This window comes from Armigeres subalbatus, chromosome 2, assembly GCF_024139115.2.
Source record: "Armigeres subalbatus isolate Guangzhou_Male chromosome 2, GZ_Asu_2, whole genome shotgun sequence".
Taxonomy (NCBI): Eukaryota; Metazoa; Arthropoda; class Insecta; order Diptera; family Culicidae; genus Armigeres; species Armigeres subalbatus.
In genome coordinates this window covers 444106440-444122486 of record NC_085140.1, presented here as the reverse complement: position 1 = coordinate 444122486, position 16047 = coordinate 444106440, and the positions used below count along the sequence as shown (strand labels likewise).

The following is a 16047-nucleotide window of genomic DNA, read 5'->3' as shown; positions in this document are numbered from 1 at the left end:
TTGAATTGCGCAATTCCAACGGCGGTTTTTAAACTCCGTGAAAAAATTCCGTGCGAAGATATCAGAATTAAGAATAGATACCTCTGCATATTAATACCTTCTATTAATTAGAAGAAGAAGAAGAAAGGAAGATTAATTAATAATTCGATTGCTTCCTGTTAGAACACCGAGAAGGAACTCAAAAAACAACATGAAGAACTTCCAAAATTTCATACAGAATTGTAATAGGATTATTTGGATGGACGTTCTGAATTCTTTTCCGATTTTTTTTTATGTCACAGAATTCTTGCTTCCATCTTTCAATTCTGGGACTACTGTATTATATATTGCACTTTAAACTTGTGTAGGGTTTTCGGGAGCTTTCAATAACGCGTGAGTACAGGTTGAGTATTTGAACAGAAAGAGAACCTTTAGTTTCCTTGTTTAGTGACAAACGCAGAGACAGCTTTGAGCCTGCGCGGACCTAGAAAATGATGACACAAAACTCTGATTAATCCATCTGGCGTTGTTAATACCCAGTCAACACAAGATCGTAAATGGTGCCGTATAAGATGCTAAAGTGGAGACGATATAGGTACATCCCCATACAACATGTACGTGTATCGCCTCCACTTTAGCATCTTAGGTTGCACCATATATGATTTTGTGTTGACTGGGTACCTTTCCCATGCATTACATGTACCAAAAAAGTTGAGTGAGTTCTTATTAGCCTGTTTTGCTTATAGAAAATAGTATTTTGACCAAAACTTTTGAGCCCGTAGTCCGATTTTTCAATAGCAAACAATGGGACAGGATTCCCCGTCGAATGAAACCTGTAAATCGGCCAATGCTAAGTTCCAAAAAGTATGTCTACGAAATATTGACCACATACAGACATCAACTCAGTTCGTGGAGTTGATTCGATTGGTATACAACAATTTGGCTCTCCAAGCCTCCTATCAAAAGTTCGGTGTTTGCCATATGAACTATTTCTCTCAGTGTAAATTGAATTTGATAGCATTTATAGCATGAACATTGAACTGAAATCGTAACGCATGACACTATAGTAGTATTATTTTTCGCTTTGATTTCTATTGTGAAAAACATTATAAAACCCCCTTCAACCAATAAATCGCTCTCTATCGTTATCAAAACCTATACAAGTTCACATCTCATATCACAGTTCTCTCAGTTTCGCTCGGTGCTTTGAGTTCGGAAGGTTTGCAGAGTCCGGTTTCGAGGTTTGCAGTTTGCTAATCGCAGAAAAAGTATTAAACAGAGGTTTTTCGAACTACTGACCTCTGGAATGGAAAGCGCTTGTTATACCACAAAACCATCGGAACACACAGGGCCCCGTTGAAACCCTCAGTTTAAACAGCTTCTATTCCGGAATGTCGTCCTCCTCGGTATCTGCTGCACTGGTAAACTTGCTTCTGCTGGATTCCTTCAGATCTTCTTCAGGTTTGATGCTTGGACTTCGGTCGAGCTTCACGAAGGCGGAACGTCTACCGGCAGGATGCACGCTTCGGTTATGGCTCTTTTGAATGTTCCTCGAGCTGTTCGAACCAATACGACCCTTGTGTGCCCGTCGCTCCCTGGGTATGTTTCGACGATGCGGCCTAGATTCCAATGGAGCGGTGGAAGGTGTTCTTGTTTGAGCAAAACTAACGCGCCTGTTGTCGGAGCGGGATGTGTCTCGGTTCGTCATTTTGGTCGTTGATGGAGCAAGCACACGTAAACGCGGGACCAACGGTGCCAGAAATCTTGGACGGATCGTTTCAGTCCCTGGAATCGAATCAATTGATTAACGTTCAATTCTGTTACGTCTGGTTCCGGAATTGATAATATTGGTTCTCCAATAATAAAATGACCAGGTGTCAAAGCACTTAGATCTTGTTAGACAAGGGTGTTGAAGGTCTAGAATTCAGGATACTTTCAATCTAAGTTACAGCTGTGACCATTTCATCGAAATGAAGTGATTTGGTAACCATAATGCGGCGAAAATGATATCTAAAAGATTTTACACCTGCCTCCCACAAACCACTAAAATGGGGGGAACGAGTAGGAATAAAATTGAACTTAATTCCTTGCTCAAGGCAAAAGTTGTTTCAACATTATGTTTAAAATTGGCTCAGAAATTGTCCACGAAGCTCTTTGAGTTCCCTATTTGCTCCTACGAAAGCTGTTGCATTGCCACAATACAAATTAATCAATCGACCCCGTCTAGCAATGAAACGTTTCATTGCGTTGATACAGGCCTGAGAAGACAAATCGTGAACTATTTTGAGGTGTAGAGCCTTTGAAACCATGCAAACAAATATCGCTACATAAATTTTGATTGATGAGCCCCTTCCAAAGAGCAGTCGAATAAGAAATGGTCCACAGTAATCTAAACCGCAGCTAGAAAAAAATCTAGCCAGCGTAAGTCTAATCTCCGGAAGAGGAGCCATAACTTGATGATTTACGCGAGGATTACATCGAAAACATCTCACACATTCGTGGACTGTTTTACGGGCTACCTTTCTCCCCTGTAATGGCCAGAAACGCTGTCGGATGGTAGATAATAGTAATGTGGGACCAGAATGTAAAGTTTGGAGATGGACTGAGCGAGCAATCATATGCGTAATTTTATGGTCAGATGGTAATAATATTGGACACCTCGTATCCAACGGTGCGGAAAGTTTTTCAAGACGTCCTTTAATTCTTATTAGCTCGAAGTTATCTAAATATAAATTCAATCCCTTTATAAGCGACTTGAAATTCATTTCAGGTCGCGCGCAATTATCATGATTCGCTTTTGACAACAAACTCATTTCGTTAGGGAATGAATGTTTCTGCGCAACTCGTACCAATAGTTTTAACGCCATATTTATCTCATCAGGCGTGAGTGAACCGTAGAACCTCCAACACCATGCAACAACCTTAAGCAGTTTGGATAACTCCGAAAATTTATTAAATATGTCCCATTGGATATTCCTATTTGTAGATAAAGATACCAAAGGTCGACGTTCAAGCACCTGAACATCGTCGATATTAGCCCCTTTAGGATTCTAAGGCCAAAGATCTTTGCCCTTTACCAAAAATGTTGGACCTTCCCACCACAATTTATCATTCACCAGTTGTTTTGGTTGAACTCCTCGAGAGATTTGATTTGCAGGGTTCATTTCTGTAGGAACATGCCGCCAAACATATCCTTCAGAGAGTTTTTGTATTTCTGAAATTCGATTAGAGACGAATATTTTCCAAACTGAAGGAGGTGAGTTGATCCAGTGCAATACCACTGAAGAATCTGTCCAGAATGTAACCGATCCCGAAAAGTCGGTTGTGGTGAGAATTTGATGCACTAATTGGCTGCCCAACAGAGCAGCACAAAGTTCCAGACGCGGGACTGACTGTAGTGGTGCTACTCGCGATTTAGTAATTAGAAGGTTGCTTGCTGAAACACTGTTACTATTTGTAGAAACGTACACGCAGCATCCGTACCTTCGTTCGGATGCATCACAAAAGCAGTGAATTGAGTAAAATCGACTTGTTATTACTTGTCTGGGAACCTTTATTTGATGCAATACTGGTAATTGATTACGATATTGTTGCCACCATGTAGTCCGATCCATAAACGCTTAACAACGTTCGAATTATGCCTCCACAAAATTTGAAGAAATCTACGATCCGCAGGGTGGATCCAAATTTGTCTGAACATTTACTCGATGTTGGCAATGAATACAAATTTGGGAATCCGAAAATTCAATACTATTGACAACAACGTTGGTTGAACTGTCGGTCCAGCATATAAGACTTCATTCAATAATAACTGATTACTCTCACTAGACGAGCCATAAAAAACAATACGAGTCTTGGTAGTAGAACTATCTGGGCGAAAAACCGGGTGATGGGGTAAAAATGATTGAGGATTATCTGCATACATGTATATATATCTTGGTTCCATGTGTCCTAATCTCGCATACTCGTCCATAAATTGATGGTAGTTGTCATGAAAATTCGGATCTGCTGGGAAACGACGTTCGGTGGACGGACAATAGGGGAAACTGGACACACATGATCCCCACTTTTTGTTTAAGATATTTCTCGATGTAACATGGACCGATTTGCATGCTTCTTGATGGACTTGATAAAGAATTTAAAGAGCTATTCAAAAACGTCATTGGAAGCAATTATTTGTCCATGAAAATTACCAAAAAATCGATTTTGCCAAAAGATAGAAAATTTGGAATTTTCAAAACTTGCGGGAGACTTGATCCCCATATAGGGAGAAATTGATCCCATTATGAGCTGAACATGTTAAGGTTCTTCCAAGTCTAATGAAATGTTGAATTGGTCTAGCCTCAAATCCTAATAATTCTTCATAGTCTGCCGTAATATCAGTTGTGCGAAAATTAAATATTGTGGGTATTAAGCAAGGCAAGTATTTTAGTTTTCGAATAGAGTAATAGTGACATATAGAATTTTTTGAAAAAATTGACATGGTGATGGTGATTTATCTGCAAACCATTCACTCCACTAAAAGACAGTGGTCATATCACGACAACCATGATGTTCCCAAGAGGATCTCTCTTTATGATTGATACCAAGTTATGATACCAAAAATGGTTGATCGATACATAAATATATCTTTGTAATTTTAGAATCTAATTATTCTTTTAAATTGTTCAAAAAAGTCTCTTATATTTTGATCTTCTTGCCCTCATATGCATTCAATCTATTTTACAATCATTCTAAGTAGCTGAAACAGTGACCCATTCTCACCCCTATTTGACCCATTGCCTCCCCCGACGACGGTATATCGAGATCGCCAGACTACTATCAATATCACAACCGTGATCATACCATGGATGATGACTTCATACATCAATATGGTACTATCACGTATCATCATTTTTGTAGTGAGTGTTTTTATTACACAAATGCGATTTCTCTTAAACGACTGACCAAAAGATGTTGAATGAGCCTATTATTAAAAATTCTTTAAGAAGATTTACAAATAAATGGTGATTGTAAGCAAACTTCTCCTCGTTCAAACGAAAAAAAAAAATCGAAAAGATCGAAAAAAAATCGAAAGATCGAACAATACTGATTTTAAGCCCTGTGATTTGTTGAATATTTTCAAAGCTTAATTCACACTCTTTCTCATTTAAAATAATGTAAAATGCATTTAATAAAACTAATCAAAACTAAGTATGTTCAACTACACTTTGTTCTGGTTAATGAAATAAGGTTATTGAGAAATTCAAATTGCGCGTGTATTGTCTGATTAACAAAATTAAAGAGAAATAAAATTTATTTATACTTTTTAACTAGAAAATAATTCTAACAGATCAATTAGTTACATACAATACAATAATATGGGACGGTATACAACAAACGCCTTAATATATGCAATATCGGGATCAAGTGTGTCCAAACTGTGGGGGATCAAGTGTGTCCAAACTGTGGGGGATCAAGTGTGTCCATGTTGAGTATTTATCTTGTTTTGTTTTTTTATTCAATGGAAAATAAGCAATAGTTATTTGAATAAATTTATTCAATTCTACAATAATAAAACTTTGTCCAGTAAAAAATTGGTACGTTTTGGTTGGACATATTCAAAGTTATTAAACTTTTCTCCTTTGAAGAAAAAAAGGATTGAGAATGCTTAAATAATAAAACCTCTGTAAAACTCATATACATAAAGTAACTAATATCAAATGTTACTCAGATTCAATAATCTATCTAACGGATTCGTTTGCACATATCACTGGTATAAAAATGTGATTAGTTTTCGAGAAAACAGGGGGGGATCATGTGTCCCCGGGGATCATATGTGTCCAGTTTCCCCTAATCGTCGCTGGGCCAAGTGGTAAGAATCACCAAGGTATGGCAACCGTTCTTCGCGTAGTTCTTCGTTCTTCGAACTATGTACCTTCCATCCTGTCCTCGCGCAATAGTTCTTCGAAAATGATCTTCACACCGCTGCTCGTTTAACATCAGAGGTCTACCGTTGTCTAGATTGTCGAGCTCCCAAAATCTTTGCAGCATCCCGTCGAGACTGTTGGCGGTACTGATTATGCAAATCGGCGGTTGATTTACAGCTGTAGAGTACATACCCGACATCACGAATCCGAACACGGTGCTCTGTAATAAAGGACAGCCTTGAGCAAAGCAAATTCTTCTAGGTGTTAGTAGTGAGACAAAAAAAAACTCAGCGCCGATTAAAATATCTACGCCCGCACTTATGTTAAACTTAGGATCAGCTAGAGGTACATTCGACGGTGTTTTCCAGCTAGAAATATTTACATTTTTACTGGGTAAAATGGCTGGAATTTTTTGAATCACTAAGCATGACGCGGCACATGTATATTTGCCTATACAAGAATTTATGTTAATAACGTCAGACTCAGTTATATGCACTTTTCCAGTGCCGACACCAATTACGTCGACGTTAGTTTTGTTACGTTTAACACCGATTTTAGTTACCAGTGACTCCGACACGAAACTGCACTGTGAGCAACTGTCTAGTACGAGACGCGCGTAATGACTACGGTCGTGCGTGTCTTTCACTATTATTAGAGCTGTAGCAAGGAAAACTTCACTACTAGTTCTGCGTGGCGAATCTCTATGTGTTGAGTTGGATTCAGGCATAGCATTTGTCACCGATATAGAAGATGACCCGTAGTTGTCCGTTGTAGTGGACGAGAGAGTTGCAAACGTGTGCGCGGTAGTGGTATGCGTAGTGTTAGAATTGGACGATGGTAATGCGTACGATGGAAAGTTATAATAATCAGATTGTGTTGATAATAGACGTTGTTCTTTCTTTGGAACCGATTGTTCATTTGTGATGAACGAGTGCGATATATTATTAGTAGATTGAGAGCGACTCGAATCGATGTTTGAAGGAAGATGCAGAAGTGTGTGGTGTCGATTACCGCACACGCTACAGTTCGACGAATTGCACGATTTTGCAATGTGATATCCACTAATACAGTTAATACACAATTTGTGTCGTTTCGCGATATTAAAACGTTCCTTTGGCGGCATTTTTTTAAATTGTACATGGTGCAGAAAATGATCATGATTGCACAAAGAACATTTCCCGGGAGTTTCAGTGGCGACGAAGGTTGAAGCCGTTTTCGAGATTTGTTTTTTGTTCTCGTGGTTGGGTACGACCGAACATTGTGATCACTTCACCGAGTAGCATGCGAGCTTGTTTCCTAATAAATGTAATTGATTGCTCATAAATTGGACTCTCATTTTCTCTACACTGCTTCTCCCATTCTTTGAGAGTAACCGAATCTAGGCGTCGACTGAGACTTTCGACGAGTACCGAATTCCAATGCCTGTCTGGTCCTTCTAGCTGGTTCAATACACTAACATGACGATCGAATTGGTCAAGCAGCTCAGACAATCCCGACGACGACTCGCGTTTCAAAGCGGGAAGGGAGAACACCTTTTGTATGCAACTTTTGCACTGAGTTGAGCTGAGGGTTGGCGTGTACGAGAGATTTAAATTAATCATTTTGGCCAAATGACCCTTTCGGCCAAATGACCCTTTCGGCCAAATAATCTTTTCGGTCAAATGACCCTTTCGGCCAAATTACCATTTCGGCCAGATGGGTTTCGGCCTAGTGGCATTCGGCCAAATAGCTTTCAGCTAAATGACCCTTCTCCGTTATCATAATGGCAAAGTGAGTTATTTATAAGCCATTTTCTAGAAAAATGTCTGTTATTATTTTAGCTATTTAAGCAATTATATCAAATAAACCAATATTAAATTTTGCTATTCAGTTATTTATATATTAATATTAAGCTTTGTTATTCTTTTGCTCTTTTCTTCTACCCGGGTTCTCCCGGGATGCCGTCATTTTGCGTTTCTCGTACTCCAAGGTGTAACGAAAGGCCTATGTGTTTACTCCAAAAACGAAATTTGGCTCGGAGATCTGTCTTTCATATACAATTCAACTCTGCTCGACGAATTGAGGTAATGTCTGTCTGTGTGTATGCATGTGTGTGTGTTTGTATGTGAGTATGAATGTATGGGCGAAAAAACTAACTCACTTTTAGATACTTCTCCTTAACCGATTTACTCGCAACAAGTTGCATTCGGCGGGGAATTCTGTCTCATTATTTCTTATTCCTATCGAATCGCACAGAAATTGAACAAAAACTTTGTTTGCCATTTTTATAAAAAATCTGACAAGAGCAATTGTTTTTAAATTACGTTATAATTAATGAGATGAGTTTGTTACTTCTTGATGTACATGTTCATGATTGAAATAGAAGCGCAAGAACAAATCTACTTTTATATAAAATTCTTCATGCCTGCCGTATCCTGCAGAACTATCAACAAGGTTTTGAAAAAAATTATCTTCCTTTTACTTCCACTATTTTGTTTTTATGTGTTTTTCACAAATACGTATTTCGTCCACTACTTATGGACATCTTCAGTGATTGTTTAGTCGATAAACAACACACTGAAGATGTCCACAAGTAGTGGACGAAATAGGTATTTGTGAAAACACGTAAAAACAAAATAGTGGAAGTAAAAGCAAGATAATTTTTTTCAAGCCCTGTAACATTTTCCCCTAAGACGCTCAAAATTAATTATTAATTAATTATTAAGAACTATCAAATTTGTACGTTCGCCTCTAATTCTATCATGAACATGTTACGTCTAAGTTTGAAAGATGATATTACCATTTTCATATCAAGAAGTAAAAAATTCATCTAATTAATTATAACCTAATTCAAAAACAATTGCTTTTGTTAGATTTTTTATAAAAATGGCAAACAAAGTTTTTGTTCAATTTCTGTGCGATCCGATATCAGGACACAGGATTATCAGCCGAACGCCCTACCAACTGCACCAGGCACGATTGCTGTTGCCGTATGATGTATCGATTTAATAACATTCTACCAATTTCATTTCATTTATTCAGACTAAGGCCGGAGTGGCCTGTGCGGTATATAAGAGTCTTCTCCATTCGGCTCGGTCCATGGCTACACTTCGCCAACCACGCAGTCTACGGAGGGTCCGCAAGTCATCTTCCACCTGATCGATCCACCTTGCCCGCTGCGCACCTCGCCTTCTTGTGCCCGCCGGATCGTTGTCGAGAACCATTTTCACCGGGTTATTGTCCGACATTCTGGCTACGTACCCGGCCCACCGCAGTCTTCCGATTTTCGCGGTGTGAACGATGGATGGTTCTCCCAACAGCTGATGCAACTCGTGGTTCATTCGCCTCCTCCACGTACCGTCCGCCATCTGCACCCCACCATAGATGATCCTTTCGAAAACTCCGAGTACGCGTTGGTCCTCCACGAGCATCGTCCAGGTCTCGTGTCCGTAAAGGACTACCGGTCTAATGAGCGTTTTGTAGATTGTCAATTTAGTACGGCGGCGAACTCTATTCGATCGGAGCGTCTGGCGGAGTCCAAAGTATGTACGATTTCCAGCCACTATGCGTCTCCGAATTTCTCTGCTGGTATCATTTTCGGCAGTCACCAGTGAGCCCAAGTACACAAATTCTTCTACCACCTCAATTGCGTCACCACCGATGCCAACTCGCGGTGGGTGGCTCACATTGTCTTCTCTTGAACCTTTTCCTATCATGTACTTCGTCTTCGACGTGTTGATGACTAGTCCGATCCGCTTGGCTTCCCTCTTCAGTCTGATGTAGGCTTCCTCCATCTTCTCAAAGTTACGTGCCATAATATCAATGTCGTCGGCGAAGCCAAATAGCTGGACGGACTTATTGAAAATGGTACCACTCGTGTTAATCCCTGCTCTTCGTATTACCCTTTCAAAGCGATGTTGAATAGCAGACACGAAAGACCATCACCTTGCCGTAACCCTCTGCGGGTTTCGAAGGGACTCGAGAATGCCCCTGAAACTCGAACTACGCACATCATTCGATCCATCGTCACTTTGATCAACCGTGTCAGTTTATCCGGAAAACCGTGTTCGTGCATTAGCTGTCATAGCTGGTCCAACATTCTACCAAGGCACCAATGATTACTTTGTCTCAACATTTCAGGTCCCAACCAAAAATATTAAATGACGATCATATACAGTCAAACCTCCATGAGTCGATGTTCTATGACTCGATATCGACTCATGGAAGCAAATTATGCCATATTAAAAAATATTTTCTGGGTTACTGTGATGGTCCCTTCAAACGGCTTTCCAAAGATTTGATATTCCTCATCTCAATATTTCCATGAGTCGATGGTCCCTTCAATATCGACTCATGGAGGTTTGACTGTAAAAGCAAAGGTAACTTCACCTGTCATAAGACGAGTTTATACAATCCCATTGAATTCAATGGGATTGTATAAACTCGTCTTATGACAGGTGAAAACATTCCACTAAAAAGCTCAAAATAATTTTCTTATCAAAGGTAACTTGTTCAATAAAAATGCTTGTCAGCGTGCGAGTCTTTGTAATATGGCAATCAATTGATTGAATCAACAAAGTTAATTAAAAAAATATCTGAATGTAGATTTCATACGCCGTCTATCATTGAAAAATGTTTAATTTCGGGTATCGCGAAATATAAAACCTGTTGAAACACATGGAAGATCTGTTTCGATTATAATACAATGCTCTACAAAATTGACAAGGAATGGCATGGCTTTCATTTGAATTATTTATTTGATTTGATCTTTCGATTTTTTCGATATAGAACACTAGTTTTTGGCAAAACTCAATACCCTGAGGCACTTCCAGTGCGAAAACTGTATGCAGTACTCCATAATTGCTCTTCATAGTGCGTGCAAATACGTAGTTAAAAAAAAAACGATTTTTTTCATACATTCCTGAACAAAATTTGTTTTCCGTGTTTTTTCTGTCAGAATATCTATTTTTGGATAATGATTTACTTACTTGATACTTGATGGGCTACATCTCTTTGATGAACCTACAATGATTTAGAATATATAAAAAATCTCGTTTTGGCCAAAAATTTAACATATACAGTTTTGCAAGTAAAAGAATTATAAACAAAAAATTGTAGGGCAAAAACATGTCAGAACCTTAAATCGATTTGAAGCACACCTAAATTTCTACCAAATGAGCTGAAATTTTCACCAGAGGCCTATCATAGAATACAAATTGTCAATACCAGTTGACCTGTGAATTTTAAGACTTTTTTTTGGAAATTTGAACAGATCTACTGGAGATACAACAGAAACGATTGTTTAACCCAGCGAGCCTTCGGAATTTTGAACTGCTCGCTGCTGGTGAGTGATTTTTAAGTCGTGACGTGGTGAAAGAGATATCGATGAATTTCCCACGGAGATTCGATGATTTCTTCATGGAGATTCGATGAAATCTCCACACGAGCTCGATAAATTCTACACGGGAATTCGATGAGTTCTCGCATTACTTTTCAAAAGGACCTACGTAACATTTTTTTCATGTAATTAATTTAAATATTGCAATCAATAGACCAATATGAAAGCTTTTGATTGCAGTACTCAATTTAATTCATGAAAAAATGTTACTTAGGTCCTTTTGAAAAATTAAGCGAGAGTTCTCTACGGGAATTCAATGCATTTTCTCTGGGAAGGGAATTCGACCGTCTAAGACGAATTAAGTACTCTCCATTTAATTCCACCAATTATTTTCGATATCTTTGCAGATACGTATTTCGACCACAACTGTGTGGTCGTCTTCAGTGTCTCGTACTTGACTCGGTCGAAATACGTATCTGCAAAGATATCGAAAATAATTGGGTGGAATTAAATGGAGAGTACTTAATTCGTCTTAGACGGTTGAATACATTCCACTAAAAGAACTTAATATATTTTTCTGAAGGGAATTCGATTAATTTCTTATGAAGTTCCTTAAAAACATTCGTTGAATTCCTCACATGAGTTCGATGAAGGGAAGTCCTCACGGCTTTTTGGATCTCCCTTGACGAATTTAATAAATGGCAAGATTTATTGTTAATTGTAGATTTATCTATTTTAAACCATGGTTGGAACGATCTTCTGAACAACATAAAATAAGTGAAAAAAAACAACAGTCATGTTCTTCACGTCAATCAGCACGATCAACCTTCCGCAGCAGCGAAAACTTTCAATCTTCTCTATTCATATCGGCAAGATTTACACTTCTAATAATTATTCCATCAGCTGCCAACCCCGCCGGTAACCGGTTCGAATGGCAACGATTCGCTTTCAGTTCAGACGATTCGCAATCCATATATTCAGTGCGGCTAGATAAAATATGAGCCAAAGGGATCTACCAACGCGCTGGGTCCTCCGGAACCGGTTCTGTGCTAACGGCGGGATTCCTGCTGATGGTATGCTGAGGAAATAAATCTTTATTGCTCCTGTCAGAATTGGTTAGATTGTCCAACTAATTTGGACGATAACTAATTCGTTTTATTGTTAATTATAGTTCAAATATTCCATCATCAAAAAGCTTCATAAACATATTTTGAAGTTCAAACAATAATTCTTCTCTAATGTCCCTTTTCAGTTCCTTCTTGGAATTCGTCTGATCGCACATGCTTCCGTTGCCACACTATTCGGCTACATCTACCAAGGAGTCGGTCCAAACGCCAATCAAGTACTGGCCAATTACGTCTACCTGTACGGGTCCATGCTGATGTTGGTCTACACTGGAAAAATGGCCGTAGTACTGTCGTGTAAGTATTTTTCAACCAAAAGTTCTATGGGACTTACTTTTCTAATTTTACGATTTCTATCTTTAGTCCAAGTCGAAATGGAATCTTTGACGCGTGAACACTTCAACCGATGGTATAAATTAGGTCCTTACTTCCTATCGGTGTTGATCATCGAAGTTCCCGTCCAGGTAAGAATGGCGGCTACAATTGCAAGATCGGAAGAAAAAAAAGTCAAATAGCACAATTTAAATTCAAGTGTGTATACAAAATTTAACAAGCTGGAAAGCTTGTTTTGCCACCCACAATGTAACGACTGCGTGCTGATTGTTCAGCGCAAATATTAGCCTTAACAAGTCGCAAAACACGCGGCCTCACCTTGCTCAAATTAAACCCGGTTTATCAAACAAAAATAAGCGAGATGCCGTTTTACTACCACCGAAACGGTACCCAACCGAGAAGACATCCCCGAAACATGTTTGCGCTCCATTACTCAGCCCGGCGGTTAGCGGCATTCATTCATTGATACTCTTCTTCGTCCGCAGGTCGCCTGCTCCATGATTTACGTTGTCATCAGCTACCATCTGACCGGCAACTACTACACCTTCGACCGGTTTGTGCTGTTTGCGCTGTTCTGCGTCGCGGGATCCATTTCGGCGCAAGCATGGGGTTTCTTCATCGGAGCGACGCTCTCGATTAAGGTGAGTTTGAGCGTCGATTAAGGTGAAGTTGTGTGGAGCAGTGAGTTTGCGTGTGCTCTTCAGTGAATTGGAAACAAGTGAGCTAGCTATTAGTGATATTACCGGTTGAAGAGTGAGAATCGCTTATCTTGCGAGAATGATTGCATGCAACTATATTATATTATTGATTCGTTATAGCTTCGCAGCTATAAAATTGTTAACAGAACTTTTATGCAACTTCTTCCACACTGAGTAAAAACTGTAGCATATTCTGACTTAATCAAACCATCTAAGTATTGTAATACAGTTACTCAATAAGGTCGATAGAAATATATAAAAAAAAACAAATTTGTCCTCTCTCTCTCTTTTTTGCCCAAAAATAATGATTTGAGTGGCAACAATAACATTTCCGGAAAATTTTGAGGATTCTCAAAACATTCTTTAACAAATCGAAGGAGCTTTTTTTATTTTCTGTTTATTTTTTATTATTCCCTTAACCTTTCAGAGACCAATAGGACATAGTTTTAATGAAGTAGCCACTTTGAGCGAATTATTCATTAAATATTTATAATTATATTAAATAAAATATTTATTTCTGTTATGTTCATAAGTAATCAGGTTATAGTGAAGTTATTTATACTATTCTATTTGTTTTGTAATTAAAAATAATTATACTGTTTTTATATCCCATCAATGCCTATCTAATCAATCTCCATTGCAGCTCGCCGTCTTCATCGGTCCGATCCTGGCCGTCCTATTTTCCGTGTTCGGGTTCTGCACCCGGTACGTGGACATTACTCCGCTTTTCCAGTGGATGTGGCACATCAGCTACTACCGGGCCAGCTTCCACGGCATTCTTAACTCGGTGTACGGAATGAACCGCAACGACCTGTACTGTCCGGAGACGCAGATTTACTGCCACTTCCGCAACCCGGTCCTATTCCAAAAGGACATGGACATCGAACACGTGGACATGGAGAAAAACTTCATCCTAATTGTGTCGATTGTGATAACGATGTACATTGGAACGCTGTTCGTGCTGTGGTACAAGCTGAATAAACGATAGGGGAAATAATTAGGTTAGTATCGCAGAAGCTCAATTCACATTCGGGTAGTTTGTATGTAGTGTTGTAGATAGTATGCAAAATCCGTCAGGTACGATGATTTGTAGTGTAGTTAGGGGTCACTTAGTTGCCTTGATTCTAGATCTAATATATTCTTAGTTGTCTCAAATTTTCTCGTTAAGATTGATCTTGCCATTATCCACCAAGTCAAACATAATCCCAGTTTGGCAAACAACAGCCTCTCAGGTAACCATGAGCCTTGTATCGAACAAAAAATCCATTTTATGCAAAAAAGTATTTTAGATATGAGACATAAGGCCTCACTATCAAACTTATGGTTATCAGGTTTTTCTATTTCTTGAAAAAAATAATCCCACTCAAAACAAAACAAATTGAATTCCATGAACGAGCCAATTTAAAAGAAGTGTTAAGCAATCGTCTGTGATTACGTGATAGCCCATTTTTCTTAGCTGTAAAGGTAACCGTATTAAATCATATTATTAGCTACTTATACCAAACTAAAATAAACGTTGATAAAAATGTTGTAATCTCTCTACACCGTACCAAGAGTCAAGTGTTAAACATTTGACCATATGTACAATCGAATCTGGAAGTAATGAAAAATAAAATTTCGGCGAAAAGACTACCGGTCGGTACTTGCGTAGGACAATGAACGGAATGGAAAGAAATCCCTGCGGAGACCCTTGAACTTGATGAATCGTCCGCTGGCAGTTATCATTCTCTTATTTCTGGGGCAATCACATTAGGCTGCAGAATGGCACGGTGAAGTACTCAGTCAAGCTTTGCAAAAAAAAATTCCATCTGAAACGTGTTCGCGATTGTTCATGCGACCTGTGAGTTATCAATCATATCAACGTTGCGTGTAGTCAAGTGCTTTTTTTATTCTTGTGTAAAGGGACCAACACTCTATCAATTGTGGATTGTAACCTTCCATGTGTCTCAGTTTTACAGCCATTTGCACCTGGCCAATGGAAGCGGATGATTGAGTGATTGAGCGATTAGGATTATCGCCTGGAATTAGGAATGCTTGCTGAAGCGTTTTGCAGCTTAGCCGGAGTTGTGGAGAGGTGAAGAACGGTGCGCAACTGTTGAGCAGTTGCACTTGCCACAATGAGCTGGATGACGAATCAAGGTAATTGACCCTGGAAAACAGGTGCTAACGGAAGCCAACTCACTTAGTTGGGAGCTTCAGCGTTATTTTGTACGGCTAGGGTTGGGACAAAAACAATCTACTACATATATAAAAAAAATCCAGTTTAGATAATGAGGACGTAATATTCATTTTTATTCAATTGCAAATATAGTAGTGAAATTAAATTGAATAGTACGAACTTGTTTTTTGGTGTAGTGCGAGCTGGAATGTACTTATCAAATCCACACCAAAGCCTGTCCTTATTGGTTGATAAGTATCACTTATATGTGGAGATTAAAGTTCCTTCACATGCTAACGCTTATCAATCTAAATTGAAACATAATTGTGGAACCAGTGAAGCAAAGTCAAAGTCCAACTGAAGTTCAGCCTTGTCCAGCTCCCGGGAATGTGATATAAGTACTGTATCGAAAGAAAGTTATGTTCATTTTTCAGATAAAATTGGAAAAATTTTCATATGCTTGCAAAATAGTTCGGCAATATATTTTAGGTCTTTTTAATTAATTAATAATTAGAATTTGGGAAGATTT

General features: G+C 38.8%; 1 protein-coding gene across 2 annotated transcripts in view; it reads left to right on the top strand.

The window, feature by feature from the left end:
- Positions 1 to 14894, top strand: part of LOC134213683 (ATP-binding cassette sub-family G member 1) — a 123546-nt gene extending 108652 nt beyond the window's left edge. For both annotated transcript variants that reach the window (XM_062692955.1, XM_062692954.1), the window contains 4 exons: positions 12458 to 12626; positions 12693 to 12793; positions 13148 to 13303; positions 14004 to 14894. In XM_062692955.1, the coding sequence (XP_062548939.1) occupies positions 12458 to 12626; positions 12693 to 12793; positions 13148 to 13303; positions 14004 to 14348 (771 nt within the window). In that variant the 3' untranslated portion in view covers positions 14349 to 14894. The remainder of the gene's footprint in view (positions 1 to 12457; positions 12627 to 12692; positions 12794 to 13147; positions 13304 to 14003) is intronic.
- Positions 14895 to 16047: the final 1153 nt, after the last annotated feature.